This window comes from Cupressus sempervirens, chromosome 5 (assembly GCF_028749045.1).
Source record: "Cupressus sempervirens isolate cs-2001-9-10 chromosome 5, ASM2874904v1, whole genome shotgun sequence".
NCBI classification, from domain to species: domain Eukaryota; kingdom Viridiplantae; phylum Streptophyta; class Pinopsida; order Cupressales; family Cupressaceae; genus Cupressus; species Cupressus sempervirens.
In genome coordinates, this window is record NC_143122.1 from 365,362,294 (window position 1) to 365,378,248 (window position 15,955).

Consider the following 15,955-nt stretch of genomic DNA (forward strand, 5'->3'; position numbering starts at 1 on the left):
CAAACAAGTACATTTATGTACAAGAAACTACTACAAATACTATTATGATTAGAACAAAGAGAGTTGCTAGAAAATCTGCCAAGTGGACCTTTGATCATAGTAATTCATAGGGAGTAGACCATGGAGATGGGTTCTAGACAAGGTACATTATCATTGAAGTATGGAAATTTGATATACTCACCAAGTCTCATACCAAAGAAGAGTCTGTGCATTTTGAGACTAGCTTGGAGTTGTGCAGAATGAAGCCCTTAATCAACAACAATATTAGCTTCACTGATTTCTTGAAATGTAGTTTTGTTGGATTCTTCTCTATGACAAAGAAGCTTAAAGTGAAACCCTTGTTCCACCCTCTGGGAGTAGTTGCGATGGATCCACCCTTTGATATGATTCATGGTGGTTGTCATGTGTGTGACACCATGACAACACCATGTGAGAAAATCTGTGAATTTGCAGAAAGCAATCTTCAATAGCTCAAAGTTCAACCAAAGCATAATACATTGTAGCTACAATGAGAGTAAGAGAGGCAGTGTGGCTTCGAAAACTCCTTGTGGGATTATTTGGTGAGCCTCTGAATCCTATCACCATTGTGATAATAAATTATTCGTGAATATGGTGTTTCATGATAGATCAAAACATATAGAGACTCCTTACCACTGCGTAACAAACATGGTAGAAAGGAAAGTAATTCAGTTGGAGTATATTAATACAAGCGATCAAACAACTGACATTCTCACAAAGCCTCTTCCAAAGTGTAAGTTGATCACTTCAGAAAGAAATTTCGTATGATTGAAATGTAAGTTTCTGAGATTGAGTCTCAAAATTTGTAAATTTGTATTAATATAAATAAAGATGTTTAAATTGTAAACTCTTTTGTCATATGTCTAAGTCTATGACTTATGGGCCTATCTTATGTACATTATTGAAAGATGACGGTCTTTTAATAATAAATTGACTCTAACATTATAAGGTGAAGACTTTATAATAATTAGATTACTATCATGATGAATATTATGAGACTTGATATTCATGGGCATGTCATGATAGTTAATTGAACATTTTGATAGATATCATGAGACTTGATATCAATTGAAGATCATAATGCTCCCTTGTCATGGTAGATATTATGTGACATAATACCTATTGATATACCACGGTTTGTTATTGTAGACATCATGAGACTCAATGTCAGTGCACATACCATAACTTAGATATACATATAAGAAGAATATCATGTGACTTGATGTTCTTAAACATATTATATCTTTTGATGTCACGAGATAGGTTTTATCACTATGAACTTATTGAAATATATATTTTGTTTTCTCTAGCGAAGACAGAGTGTTAAACCATGTATCTTCGATCAGACAAATATATGTATAACTATGCATTCATATCTTCAATTGTATTCTGAATATATCAGATGCATTCATATATATATTTCAGTAAGACAAGTTCACATGTATTTGATAATATTATCGGTATGACTAATGATGTCGATCCTTGGATGATTAGCAGCCTGTTTGTATAAATGTTGATATTGAATTAGCATAATTGATTATGCAAGCTCCATGTGTGGGCAATGTACAATAATGGATTGGTGCTTATACATATTGATCACCATTAGCATTTGTTAAGTGCTAATTATCATATGAATAGATACAATGGTGAATGGTCATGTCTCTAATTAGAGACATGCTAATTCACCCCCTGCATACCTACTCATATGATTATATATAGTCAAAGGAACTCATTCTTGCTGATATCAAAATCAATTAATATCAAGCAAGGTCTGAATACCAATACACTTAAATGATTGGAATCATTTCATTATTTCTAAACTTTATGTGCATGCATATGTAAAGTTCTACCACATATCACATCGATAGAAGTGAGGAACAAATATGCAACAATCAGTATTGAAAGATTTAAGATTCTGAAGAAATCAAGTTCATTCATTAAGTCTAATATAAACTTAGTAAAAAATTACAATTTTATTTGGTGGGAAAAGAGTGCCCAACTGAGATGAGGAATTTAGATGCTGTGGGGTTGTCGATATTATAAACAAAAGAAGTTTTAATAAGTCGTGATTTATTTCTTCATTAGAGTAGATGTGGGTCATTATAGATGCTACACTCATATGGCATGAGGAGGTTGTAGCTTTGTTAACGATAAGGTCTTGAATGAACTAAGACTCGTATTGTCATTTTTCACTATTGTATCCATTATACGATTACAAAACAATCATACAAAATGAGAGGACACATTCTCACTGCATCTGCAAGCTCCCTATTTTCTAGTTACTCAACATTTGCTTTCCTAAAATAGATATGAAAACATAGTCAGTAAAACTAGTACTTGAAAGCAATGGTTGCATGTGATACGTCACTTATTTAATCCCAGTGTAAACAAACTATTTTATAACTAAATCTTGTGTAACTTTATGACGACACCAACACACACTATGATAACATATTAGACAAAACATTGAGAACAAAACATATACTATCATTTAGTTGTAGATTAGTCATAGCTATTCATTCCACTACTTTCTAGTGTAGACGCATCAAATAGATGTCAAGCATTCACAATAGAAAGTGATGCAACAACATTACAAATTAAAATATAAGGTGGGCTTCATATTACACCATAAACTAAGCTATATAATGTAGTTTTTCACCATTTAGAATGCAGAAAGAAAATGTATAATTTAACATATTCAAAATTTTATTGAAAGAAATTCTAAAACCAAATAGAAATCGTGCACCTCTTTTTTTTCCTATATATTTGTCTTCAACATCTTAGAAATCATTACTAATAACATATAAAATATCACTGGTTGTAGTACAAACCACTAAATGTGTAGAGTATTACTAAGTCTTAACTTCAGCAAAGCTACAAATTTCAAAAAATATCATGTGATATATATTGACCTATTATTAATTGTATTCACATAATAAGTCAAAGAGTTGATTACATAGAATATTTTTATATCAAAGCCAATATACTTTTTGTTTTCTCACAATGTTTTGGAAAGCCACACTACAATGCATACGGCTATGTCTTCCACAATTTTAAAGTGTTGGTTCTTTTGTTATGACCTAATGTTGTTTGTATCAAATTTGTCTATTGCAAATATTTATTTGAAGAATTTTCTGGATAAAGAGAGAAGGCAAAAATATCTAATTAAAGACATTGTCATAAGAGCAATAATTTATTTAATTGAAAAAAAGAATGTTTGTAATGCACTCAATTATTGTGTTGAGTTAAATAATTTGTATTCCATAATAACAATAATAATAAATAGAAAAAGTGCAAAAATTTGCCTGAGCATAAGATCTTATCTTGCAAATATTTCACTTGTCTAACAACAAGACAAAATACTTTACTTTATGTCAATTCAACATATAAATAGAAGTGGTAACATTTCTTAAATTTAAAATAAAGAATATTTTGTAATGCGCTCAATTATTCAAATAATTAAATAATTTGTATTTTACAAAAATGAATAATAATAACAAAAAGTGCAAAACTTTGTTGAACATAAGATCTCATCTAAATATTATCTAGGTCTAAGAGAAAGACCAAATACTTTACCATATCTTATCTCCCAAATATTTTGCTTCTCTAACAAGACAAAAGACAGCTCACCATGGAAATAAGTGTGGTAACGTTGAACTTTAATTATTATTTTAAGATAGCATCAATCCAATATGACTATTCACCTTCACATGTCAATAAAATTTGTAAAAAAATATAATTTTTACAATTTTGTAGAAATAAACATTAGTAAAAAAAAAATACAATTTCAATTTTGCTTCTCTATTGGACCATTAATATAGACTTTTGAAATTGGAGGATTGCATTAGTATCCTCCGGGAGGAACTAATAATATTGAAACATTTGGATATGTAGAATAAAATAAATACATTTGGATATGTAGAATAAAATATATATATATATACATATTGAAGGTTTGGTTTATCTCATATTATTTGTTTGTTTTCCACAATGAGCCCAACGACTCTGCATAATCATGTTATCCACGGAAAATTTATGAACAAATCATTTGCTCTATCTCAAGGTTTTTGTTATTCTTTCATACACAATGTATTTGATTTTGATCAATATTTTAATGTGGAATTATGGTAGTTAATTTTTCCAGTTTTTTAACATTGATTTGACTACCCATACTCTGAACTTTATTTAAGGGGGCACCCTTTCTGCAAATTTTTTTAGCTTTATTTAATGGGGCGCCCTTTCTGCAATTTTTGGGGGCTGCAATCATAATTTAGTGGCAAGATTTTGGAATCAGCGTTGTTTGGACTCAATATTGAAGTGTCAATTCTGTTTCCATTGAATCTCTCGTCTGGTGTTCAATTTAGTTTCTTTGAGCTCAAATGGCTTATAACTGATCAGCAAGTAGCTCAAATGGGTTTCCGTTTCCCTGGTAAAATGTTTAAGTTCTAGGGCAGACTTAACCTCTAAACATCAAAGTCCGAGTTAAATGAATACGCTTTCATATATAAATTGCATTACTCTTATTAATGCAAATTTGATCATACAGTTCTAAACACTAACCAAAACGGACTTGTTCAGATCTTGTCGTATGATTCTAAATTACAAAGTATGAAACATTTTATATAATCTGCAGTATTTCCTTTAAATGACGGTGCTCAGAATTATAATATATAACAACCAACCATATTTGATTCCAGATTGCCTGGTGTGTGATGTCTGAAGACAATTTCAGGTTGCAAGCATGTGCACAGAGTTACAAACCCAGTGTAACTCACTGAGATTTGTAATCCGATTTGTTAGCCTGCATCAGCTGCTACGCCCTTCACACTTTTCAGATGCTTTTCTAGAACTGGGCACTCAAATAAATAAAAAATTTGCACCATAGATTTTACAATAAAAAACTAAAGAAAAAATCCCAAACGGTGATACCTGCAGAAAATGTTAATTTTCAATTTAATTTCAAGTTCTGGCTTGGGAAAATCTGGAACATTGCTTGATAAGCAGCCTGTCGTGATGCATGTAGTCCAAATTGATACCATAAATTTACAAAACCCTGATGCAACAAGAAAATGAGACAACTCAAAACCAATCTTCAGATTTCTCTCGTCATTCTTAGGTTGTATGAATAAGCTTTGTACACTCATGCCTCTTGATGCCAAAATCGCTGAAAATCTGAATGGCAATCACATTTGACAAAATAATGCAGGAAGAACTCAAAAGTATAATTTTTTCCAAACAAAAGGAATTTGGCTGGGATACATGTAACATTGAGCCACTCCATGTATATTCAGAAGTATTAGAATCTATGAGCAAGTCTCTCCAATTTTGGCTGTGGGAAAACCGACAATTGTAAGCGGCAACTTAGAAATAACTAAAAATTAAAATCTCTTAAAGAAACATATTTGTTTTGTAAAATTTAGTTGCAAAGTGTGTTAAATTAGAAATTGACACCTTGAAAGAGAAAGCATTATTTTATAACAGAAATTGTATGTGTAAAACACATTTTAACCAACATTTTACGTGCATCGACATTTTTACCCATAGTTTTCTATGTCTAAAAACACAAATTAATCTCGCCCAGCAAAAAAAAAGGGTATTTGGCAACTCAGGGAGTACTCAGAGATGGCAAACTATGAGAAAACGCTTTCATGAGCTATGAAAGCATGCAAGGTGCCCAGTTGGGGATTAATATATCAGAGCTTAAGAACATATGCTTCATGGATTATAGTTCGTAGGAGAACAAATTTTGGAGTCTGGCCACAGTACATTGAATTCAATACGCAACTTTTATTCTTCCTTTTTCAAATATAACCAAACCTTTTTCCCCTCCACCTTAACAATCATGATTGTAAACTCTGAGAACAGATTAGAGGATAACAAAAAGAAAAGACAAATAATAACAGCAATTGAACAATTAGAAGAGTACTCTGATTTCTGTAACAAATGATGCTGTGTCTTTTCAGAATGGCAGATAAAAAAACTATCGCAGCATTCCAAATATTACAAAAGCCCAGTTATACTGACTGTGTATATCAAAACACAGTTCAAATTCTATAAAAGCATTTCTTCGGCCATGTAGCTACAAGGAATAAGAAAACATTTAGGTCCTAAATTTACCATGTGCCATGCAAATAACAATTGTATTTGACAGTTTGGAGAACATATGCACGGTCAATCTAATGTAAATTACAAAAATACAGGACATTGGACGAACAAAAAATGAAGCCCAAATTCAAGTGAGCGCATTGGCGCCGGCAACAATATCCAAGACAAACCCCACTAATGTCACAGACCACATCTCTGGTTGAAAGGGGCAAGAGCGTCTAAATGACAGGTTCCACCTTAATAAGCAAAACAAATTTGGTATAGAGAAGCTCCAGTTTATCGACCTCTCCACTGATGAAGAGGTAGACGATATCAACAGAAACTCCTATGCCTCCTTTCTAGTCGGCTGAGGACCCAATTCCAGCAACTTAGTACACCAGAATCTCCAGTCGCCACTGGAAGTAAATTGAGCCCTCCTGCTCCACACTGACAATAGTATAAGCTACTCCCATCTCTCTCAGCTCTCGCATGCACTGCTCAGCTCATTTCAGCACATAATTGTTTCCTAATGTGATGAGACAGACGGGGGTTCAAAGCTGCACTCAGAAACCAAGGGCCAAGAGGAACAGGAAGAAAGCCACAAGGGAGAGAACAATGAACTGCAGAGGAGTTGCCCTTGCCTAATTCAACCTTTCACATGTCAATTAAATTTTCATAGGCAGGAGGCAGTGGGGAGAGGATGATGGTAGAAGAGGGTGATCAGGAGAAGACGGCAACTAGAATAAGACAATGCTGAGGAAAAGATGGGTGAAGTGTTTTTTTCTGGAGTGGAAAGTTGTTTTTGCCAGCGTGGGACAGTAGTAATCAGGTGGGACATTTCCCACCCTGAAATAGCCTATCAACTAAATATGATATCAAGGCTAGAGTAAAGATGTTCAAATCACATCTCAATTGGTTCAATCCATATAGTATGCAATTAAGGTAATGACACCATTTTCATTAATTTGGGGAAAGATTACAATAGAATGGTTTCAACAGGAGCATCCCATTCTCAATTTCAACTCATCCAATTTGTTAAAGCCATAATTTGCAGACTCGGACTGAGAGTACTCAGCAAGCCCAAAATTTTCAGCTCGGAGAACACTTGGCAAAAACTCATTAACTTAGAACTAAAAATTAAAATCTCTTAAAAAAACTTTGGCTTTTTTTTGTAAAACTCGATTACAAAATGTATTGAGTTAAAAATTGATATTTTGAAAGAGAATGCATGGTTTTATAGCAAAGACACCATGTGAAAAACACTTGGTAACCAGCAGGTTACCTGCATCGACAATTTTACCAATAGTTTTTGATGTCTATAGAAAACACAAGAGTTTAGCTTGTGAATACTCGCCCAGCTAAAAAATAGAATATCAGAAAGTTTGCAAACTATGGTTAAAGTAGCATAGAACCTCAATCAATAGGCCAAAATGCAAAAACATATTTAATTGTAAATTTAGAAAGTTATCCTTTTCTTTCTCAAGTAAAATGTAAGATGTGATGTGAGCAAACAGAGAAAGTTTAATCGCTCCAAACATTGCTATATTTAGTTTCAACCTATCCTCACTCCATTTAGTTTACCGTTTCTACCATAGATATCATTACACTCTTGCAAAGTTTCTTTTGATGCTTTTTTAACATTATTAATGGCTGATTCTACATGTTCTTTATGCTTTGCAACCATGTCAATCAGCCTAAGTAACTCATTAGAACGACACTTGATTTCTTCATCATAGTGTCTCATCCTTCCCTCAAGCTCTAATGTGGCTTTCTGCAAACAACAAACGTAATGAAATTATAATATAAGGGGAAAAATCTGAAATGGACTACTAAAAATTATGTAACATAACTTATTTACATAAGGCATAGTTGTACATTATAAGTTAAAACAATACAATTACTGACAGCAAATAAATGTGCTGACACTTGTACTTTTGCTAGATTAACACGACTCTTCGTGCCATGTTGAGAACTGTGAAACATCCGAACAGTAAACTTAACCATATAACTAAAACAGAAACTATTGGGTATTACCTTCAAATACTCATCAGCTTCTACGTCCTTGAGCTTAATGCTTTCCTCACTGTTCTCTACTTCTCTGGATAACTTTTCACATTCTTCCATCTTATATGCAACATACTCTTCCATAGATTTTTTTATTGCGTTATACCGAGCTTCAAGCTGAAAAAAGAAATCAAGAGCTTTTGGAATCTTAGCTGCAAAAATCCCTTTATTTATTTAGCACAGTACCCTTCCAATTTACTTTTTAAAAAAATAGAGATGATTTTTCATTCAGTTACGAACTGTAAGTATATTTATGTGTTTAAACCTTAAAAGACCATTGTTGCCAAGAAAATTATCTTAAACATCATGTCACTGTATTACAATTTCAGGTGATCCATGATGGTGAGTCAGTTGACACCAATACTCTGCCCCCTCCAAGCCTACTCAAGCGTAGGGCTGAATTTGAAGGTTCGAGTAGGGAATGTAAGGATGATTACCATAATGATAGTCCATATTTTCCTTACTCTTCCATTCATACTCCTTTCCTATGATGGTTGGTTTAATTGACATTTTTTACCTCTGTTTTGGATTTTTTGCTCCTGTAATTTTGCATGTGTATGGTGTTTTTGCATCAATAATATTCGGATGCATATTTTCATGGGGAACTAGTAATTTTCAGGCTTTGGACTATTTCCAGAGCTGGTTTTTGTAAATATACTTTGTGGTTAATACAATATTAGTTATTTATGTTACAAAAGACATACATCATTTCCTTCTATATTTTTTCTTAACAGGCAAAATATATTAAAAAATCCCCCAAAAAAATTATGAGGATAGATAAATTTGTTAGTAGTCCTATTGTCAATTTAATAACCAAAGTAGAAGTATGGTGCAACAAGGAAAGAAATGAATCTAATAATTCAAAAGCATTGCCACAAGAACTGAAAGAATATCAATACTTGAAGAGTTCATGCTTATGAAATCCATAATGTAAAATGACATAATAATTCCAAAAACTTGTGAAAACATTATGAGAAGTCACTAATTTAGACATAGTTTGCAAACACTCTGAATTGTCCAGTACAATATTTTTTTTGCTAGGTGAGTTTTCACATGTTTAACTCTCATGATTTTATAGATGCAAAAAGATGTAGGGTAAATATGTCAATACAGGTAAAATGCTGTTTAAAATATGTTTTTCTCATGTTTTTGCTTTAAACCTATGCATTCTCTTTTCGAGATAGCCAATTTTTACATTTAGTGAATTTTGTAATTAAATCTTACAAAAAAATGTTTCTTAAGAGATTTGAAATCCTACTACTTTCTATGTTGCTGGGTTCTTGCCAAGATTTTGTCAAGCATTTGCCAATTTGAAAATTTTGGGCTTGCCAAGTACTATCCAAGCCTGAGTCTGTGAACTATGGTTATAGACCACATCTGGTGGTCTATCATTGGGATTAATTGTCCAAAAATGAATAATAAGCTTATCATTCTAGGTACCATTATCTTACATTAATCAAATCAACTGAGAGTGTGACTTGACTCGAACATTTTTAGTTTGTGATTAGGATTAACCAGAAGATTGTATTGTCGGAAAATAAATCCAGAAAGTTAGTAAGCTTATCTCCAAGTCACTATTATCTTCCTTAGCTATGTGACTTGACTCTAAAACAACAAAGAATAACAGTTGTACAGGAGTCTGCAGAGATCAGTATCATTCTAACATAATCAGATTGCCTTGGAGCTGAGAACAGCTGAACTTCCTTGGAAAAATAAAGAAAACAAAGTACAGTTCTACAAGTGATACAATCAGTAGTTGTAGCAGGATGGAGATTGTGAAACTACCATCTTTGTCAAGCAGTCATTGTGGATGTGTCCTAGCAGTTGCAAAATTGCCAAGGCAAAGATGTATTGCCTGGGTCGCAACATTACCTCTTCTGTGGTAATTTTGCCAAAATATAATGATTAGTCAGAAGAAAGTCACAAGTCATTGTATATTCCACTTCTACAGCTTTTGATTTCCTCAATTTAAACCTTACTTCCTATACTTAAAACTGTATATATGCATGCCATCGGTGATCATAAAGAAATGGTATCCTATTTGATTCATTCCTCTCTCTCTCCACACTTAGTCTAGAGATTAAGAGAATCTTGCTTGAAATGGTATTCTAGGAAGTAGAAAGGTGTGATTGCAGAAAGTTGTGGTGACGTTACAATTGTTAGGACAACATAACTATACTGACTGACATCTTGAAAACGTGAAATGAGAGTAAGCTTGTAAATATGCAGACTGTTGATGTGTGTTTTATGACTCACCAAACAGTAGAACAAAAATACCAAGATATGTTATCCTCTCTTGAACAAAGTCTCGTGAATGCTAAGATTGCAAGAAGATCATACAACAACTCCAAGATTCCTTCAATGTCAGGTCTTGACCGCAGATAAGCTCGTTGGTTGATGTGATTTTCTGATTATCACAAGGGGCCTTACGTGTGTTTACTCAGATTCATTTCAAGCTGTAATGGATGTGGGGCTATGTAAAGTTTTTGCAATTAAGTACTTATTTTGGCTTTTCACAAAAGATGCAAAAATGAAATAAGATTGGGTTTAGAGGTTCTATTGTACTCCTAAGGGAAGTGATGACAATAGATGGTACTCTGGTGGACAAATTCCTCAATTTACCGAGCTTTGCTTCGCCAAGTTATTCTACAACTACACGTGAACTAGTGCAATCTTCAAGGGTTACGCAAAAGATTTTCACACCACCACATACAGCATCATAAAGAACAATTCATATGTTTGATAAAAGTTAAACATATGCATGATAGAGGTTCAAGTTAACTTTGCACAATGATTTAGAATCACTAAAACGTCAAAGTATGAACCAAAGGAATTCATTAATACACCATTATCTTCTCCATTGAAATCACAACACTTTAACTAAGCTAAACTTAATCTAAATGAGGGACTTTAAGAGAAAAAGCAAGCACCAAGACACATCAAGTATTCACTGAGTTTCAATGAAAACTCTATTATCTCAGTAACTCATAGCAACAATCTCAGAAAATCCTCAACTTTACAAATGAGAAGCGAGGCCTTTATAGAGATCCTTGATTACAAAAATGGCCTGAATGATCACAATAACCGATGGCCCAAATCATGCCACATCAACCCTAATTAGGGTTAGGGCAAAGAAAAGGAATATACATTAAAACAATAAGGAATCCACTATTATAGTGGGTAATAAATGCCACTACACATGCTCATTCAAGAAGGGAGTGGAGGGCAATAAATGACCATTAAGAACACCCACTATACATTAAATGCATCTATCCTTGATTTCCCTGCTTGAAGGCATGGAATCGATCGAACACCGTCCCCAACTCTTCTATACTGATGCTTCATGCCAACTCTTTCTTGAATTCCAAAACTGCAACTGCTCTTTCTCCCTTTCCCAAACTTTCCTCCCAATCCGGTAAAAAGTCTTGAGTGGTGTGCATGTTATTCGAGAAGATAGAAAAGTTCTCAAAATCATCTCTTTCAAAAACATTCAACTGAAAGAACTCCTCCAACTTGACTTTCAAATTATTCGTTGTCATTTCATCTTCTACCAATCTCTGTGATAACAAGGACACCATTGTGTTGGGCATTCCCTACCTGATGTTGTCAACCATCTTTTTCCATCGAGCTGATTCCTTGCTGAAGCTCTCAAACATTTCTTTAGTTGTGATTATTGCATTGTACCATCGAAGGAAATCATAGGCATCTCCTTCACTTATAACTCGACCCTCAGTCAATGCTTGCTTTGGGATCTCCATCAGATTTTGAATATCGGAAATAATTTCATCTTGGTAAATATGCTCATCTTCCCATGATTCCTCCATGCACTAGATCCTAGAGAGTATAGCTAATGCCCTAGTATGCACTTGCACCAATTCTTCCACATGTTTGAATGCTTCCTCTTTAATTCTTTCAACCCAAATCTTCACACCTTGAGTAGTCCGCTTGATTCTATCAATATCATCAAATGCTTCAACTGAAACATTCGTCGGAGGGACAAATGATGGACCTTCCTCTCCTACTAGACAAGGTGGGTCATTGATGAACTAACACAAGGCTTTGATTTTTGGTATCTTTCTTCTAGCTTCTTCAGTCTATACGAATGACAGACCTTCCTCTCCTACTAGACAAGGCAAGTCATTGATGAACTGACACAAGGCTTTGATTTTTGGTATCTTTCTTCTAGCTTCTTCAATCTATCTTTCAAAGCTTGAGTAGAGTCATCGAATTCTTCTAAGATTTGCTCCCGGGAGGCACGACCAAGATTGATTTCAATGACATGGTACTCATCTGGAGCAACCTGATTTTTGCCCTTGTCAATTGTAGGAGTTGCAATCTGCAAAATCCTGGACCTTGATTCTCCTTCGACAACCTTAGTAAATCTTTTTGCTTTCCCTTGCTCTTCTGATCGGTTTTCTTGGTTCAAAATTTCTTGTAATTCAATTGTTGGGTTAACCTCTTTTTGTTGACTCTTCTAAATTCATTGCTTCAACCATTTTGGAATGTGTATACTCTGGTCCCCATGGATCACCAATTGTTCTTTCCTTTGGACCGCTTGAAAGTTGATCTTCTCTTCCCCTCTTGGATTATCCATTGTCACTTCAGTAGCTACAACTTCAATAGAAGGAATTTGTATCACTATTGCAGGAGCCTCTTCCTCTTCTAGACCAACCTTAACATCATTCATTTCTCGCTCTAGGATTGCAATGAGACTTTCCTCCGTAAATCTATCTTGATCTCTTCCTCTCCCTTTCACGGATTTTTCATAGGCACTTATACTCAATCTATCATGTACTAGCCTGGCCAAATTTTCTTCTTGCTCAAACCTCCTTATGCATGTCTCTACTTCCTGTCTTTCAAATGTTTCTCTCTTGAACACTAGGAGTGCAACTTGGAGAAGATGGAATATTTTTAGATTTTTGCTTCTTCTGTCGAGGCTCTTGGACAACTTTCTCACTCCTAGGATGCCTTTCTCGAGCTACCTCTTTCCCTCTCCTGATTTCTACACCTTCTGATGGAATTTCTCTTTCTTCAACAGTCCCTTCAGATATTTGCCCCGATCTTTCATCCCTAAGCGGACGGTGACCAATCAATCTATATGTTGTCCTACATTTTGTCACCACAAAATGTTGGTAACAGCACGAAACTTTTTCAAGCTAGTTTCACATTTCTCTAAGCTTCAATTTGATATTCAATTGTTTAATGTTGATCGATCAATCAATTTCAATTCATGTATCAAATAGTTTTACTGAAGGCCTTCGTCAAGTCTTTTTCATTTTGCTTTATGTCGAGCCTTTGCTTTGATTTTTGAAGCCTTCATCATTCGTTCTTTGATTTTGAGTTTGCATTTGTTGGTTTTTAGTCCTTTGATTTTGCTCATGTCATGTCTTTCGTTTTTCCCTCCGTTTCAGTCTAACCTATAGGTCAATCAGAGTTGTCAATCAAGAGTTATGTCCATTTTAGTGCTTCAAAAGTGGACCTTTTGGGTGCAACAGCACGAATTAAAAATATGATATATTTTCAATTTGTCTTTCATTTTTTGAAAAATATAACTTATGTTCACTTTTTGTTATGTTTTAAAGTTACTTTAACTTTAAATTTTTAACTTAAAGTGACTATAGTGCACTTTATGTTATAATTTTAAGTTGAGTTACTTTTAAATTTTTCACTTAAAGTAACTATATAACTATATAGTTTCAGTTTAATTTTTGGTTTTAAAAATTAAATTTTTTTTAAATGTTACTTTTAAACGATGTTTATATGTTATATTTCAAAGTATGATAAATAAATATTGTTTATGACCCATTTTATAACATTTTTAAAATTTTAAGTGAATTAAATGACTTAAAGTCTTCATAAGTGGACATTTTATATGCAATAATATGTAAAATCTATCAAAAGTGGACATTTTACATATCAGTGTATATAAAGTTTACTTTAATGGACCATTTTGATATCATTACATCAAAAGTCTATCATAAGTGGACCTTTTTTATGCTATTGCATCAAAAGTGAAGTTTTCATACTTAGATATCTAAAAGGTGAGTTGCATTTCAAAATATGCTTCTTAACCCAAAAGGTTTGTTTTTGCCTATGAGCACATATTAAAACATGTAATCGCACCCAAAAAGTGAGATTTTGGAGAGACGCATGGTTTAAAATGTGTAAGTGACTCCAAAAGGTCCAATTTGATCAAAAGACATGTTTTAATATATGCATTGACCCTCCAAAAGTCCGTTTTTGAAGAACATGCTCTTGCCCTCCAAAATCCCAATTTTGATCATAACTTGAGATTTTGTCAATGGATTTGCATGACATTTCTTCCATTGCAGGCATTTTTTTGTTGGCAATGATTTTTCTTGCTTTTAAAATGGATTTATTAATGTTTTCGAAAGCTTCATGATAGGGGACATTTTTGGAGAAATCAGCAAAAAAATCCATTTTTAATGCATGTTTTAGCTCCCAAGCAAATTGTTTTGACATATTTTGGAGATTATATTGCATTGTGGTTCATTTTTTGGAGTTTAATAAACAAAATGTTTTGATCTATCATCATGGAGAAAAAAGTTTTTACCAAAAATGTCCCACGATCATGAGCATCCAAAAATGTTGGATTGTGGAGAATGAATAGGGCATGTTTTTTGCATCATTTAACAAGAATTCCTTGTTTGTTGCCCTCTCCCATTCGAATTGGTTAGATTGGGAAAAGTCTATGTTTTTGAAGAATTTTTCAAACATTGGAGCATCTTTTCCCTTCATTTTTGGCACATGTAAGTGGACTCTTTCTTTCTTGCTTTAAATTCATGCTTATCTTGCTGATTTTATGCATGAAATTACGTGACGGCTGCCATTTGTTAAAATCTTTGTCATGGAAAGTGTGTTTTTTTTTAAATGAAGCTTTTGTTCATTTTCATGTTTTTGGTTCTTTCCCAAGTCCCAATTTCGAATTTGAGTATTGAAGTACATTGCATCTTGGCATGTTTGAGTCACTTTCCAAAGGTATGTGTTTCTTTTGTGTTTTGCTTTTGTGCTTGCTTGCCGATTTTCTTCACTTGGAGAAATTGTAAGTTCTTTCCCAAGAACTTGTTTTTGCTTCATTACATGCGAAAGCATCATCACATTCCACATTCTATTTCCGTATCACAACACTTCACATTCCATCCAACAAATGCAATTACATGTTTTTCATTTAATTCACCATCCGCACATACATGTAATCCCATTTTCTGCTTCCATTTTCACCTATCTCACATTTTGCATCCGCTCGCACGACACGATTACACGAAAAGTATTATGTGCAATTACACCCAAAGGGTCCGATTTTGATTAAAAGTCACATTTTGGAAAGTCAAAAAGATGTCATTTTCATCTCCCGTGTACTTTGACTTTCCCTTTTTACCAAAAGTGACTATAAAACTCATTATCTCACTTCCATTTTCCATTTCCATTCCTCCATATGCATTTGCGCCTCCATAAGCAAATACATTTTTCCGCATCTTTCTGTGCTTTCCATCTCATCCTTCATTCGCACTTACATGTGAAGTGCATACTCCACCCACATTCGCATCTCATCCCACCTACCCTCTCCCGTTACATGTTGCACTTACATGTAAACATTTTTCATGCAATAAAGTCTTGAAAACACTAAGTCACTTTTGAAATCAGCAATTTTCATTTGTACGTATTCTCATGTGTTCCATCTTCATGCATTCTCATTTCATTCCTTTTCACTCCATCTTCCATATCTTCACTTTTATACCATTCCATTCCACTTTCCGTTCATTTAATT

At 33.7% G+C, this 15,955-nt stretch overlaps 1 protein-coding gene and 1 long non-coding RNA gene across 2 annotated transcripts in view; one reads left to right on the forward strand and one right to left on the reverse strand.

Annotated features, from left to right (window-relative positions):
* Positions 1-3,981: 3,981 nt before the first annotated feature.
* LOC149556254 (uncharacterized) lies at positions 3,982-8,863 on the forward strand. Its single transcript, XR_016364652.1, has 2 exons — positions 3,982-4,081; positions 8,496-8,863. It is a non-coding gene; the product is annotated as an uncharacterized LOC149556254 (long non-coding RNA).
* The window catches only part of LOC149556255 (kinetochore protein), a 67,280-nt gene continuing 58,846 nt past the window's right edge, over positions 7,522-15,955 (reverse strand). The window contains exons 4-5 of the mRNA XM_089830439.1: positions 8,137-8,283; positions 7,522-7,873 (exon numbers count right to left, since the gene is read on the reverse strand). Of these exons, the coding sequence (XP_089686565.1) occupies positions 7,655-7,873; positions 8,137-8,283 (366 nt within the window). The 3' untranslated portion in view covers positions 7,522-7,654. The remainder of the gene's footprint in view (positions 7,874-8,136; positions 8,284-15,955) is intronic.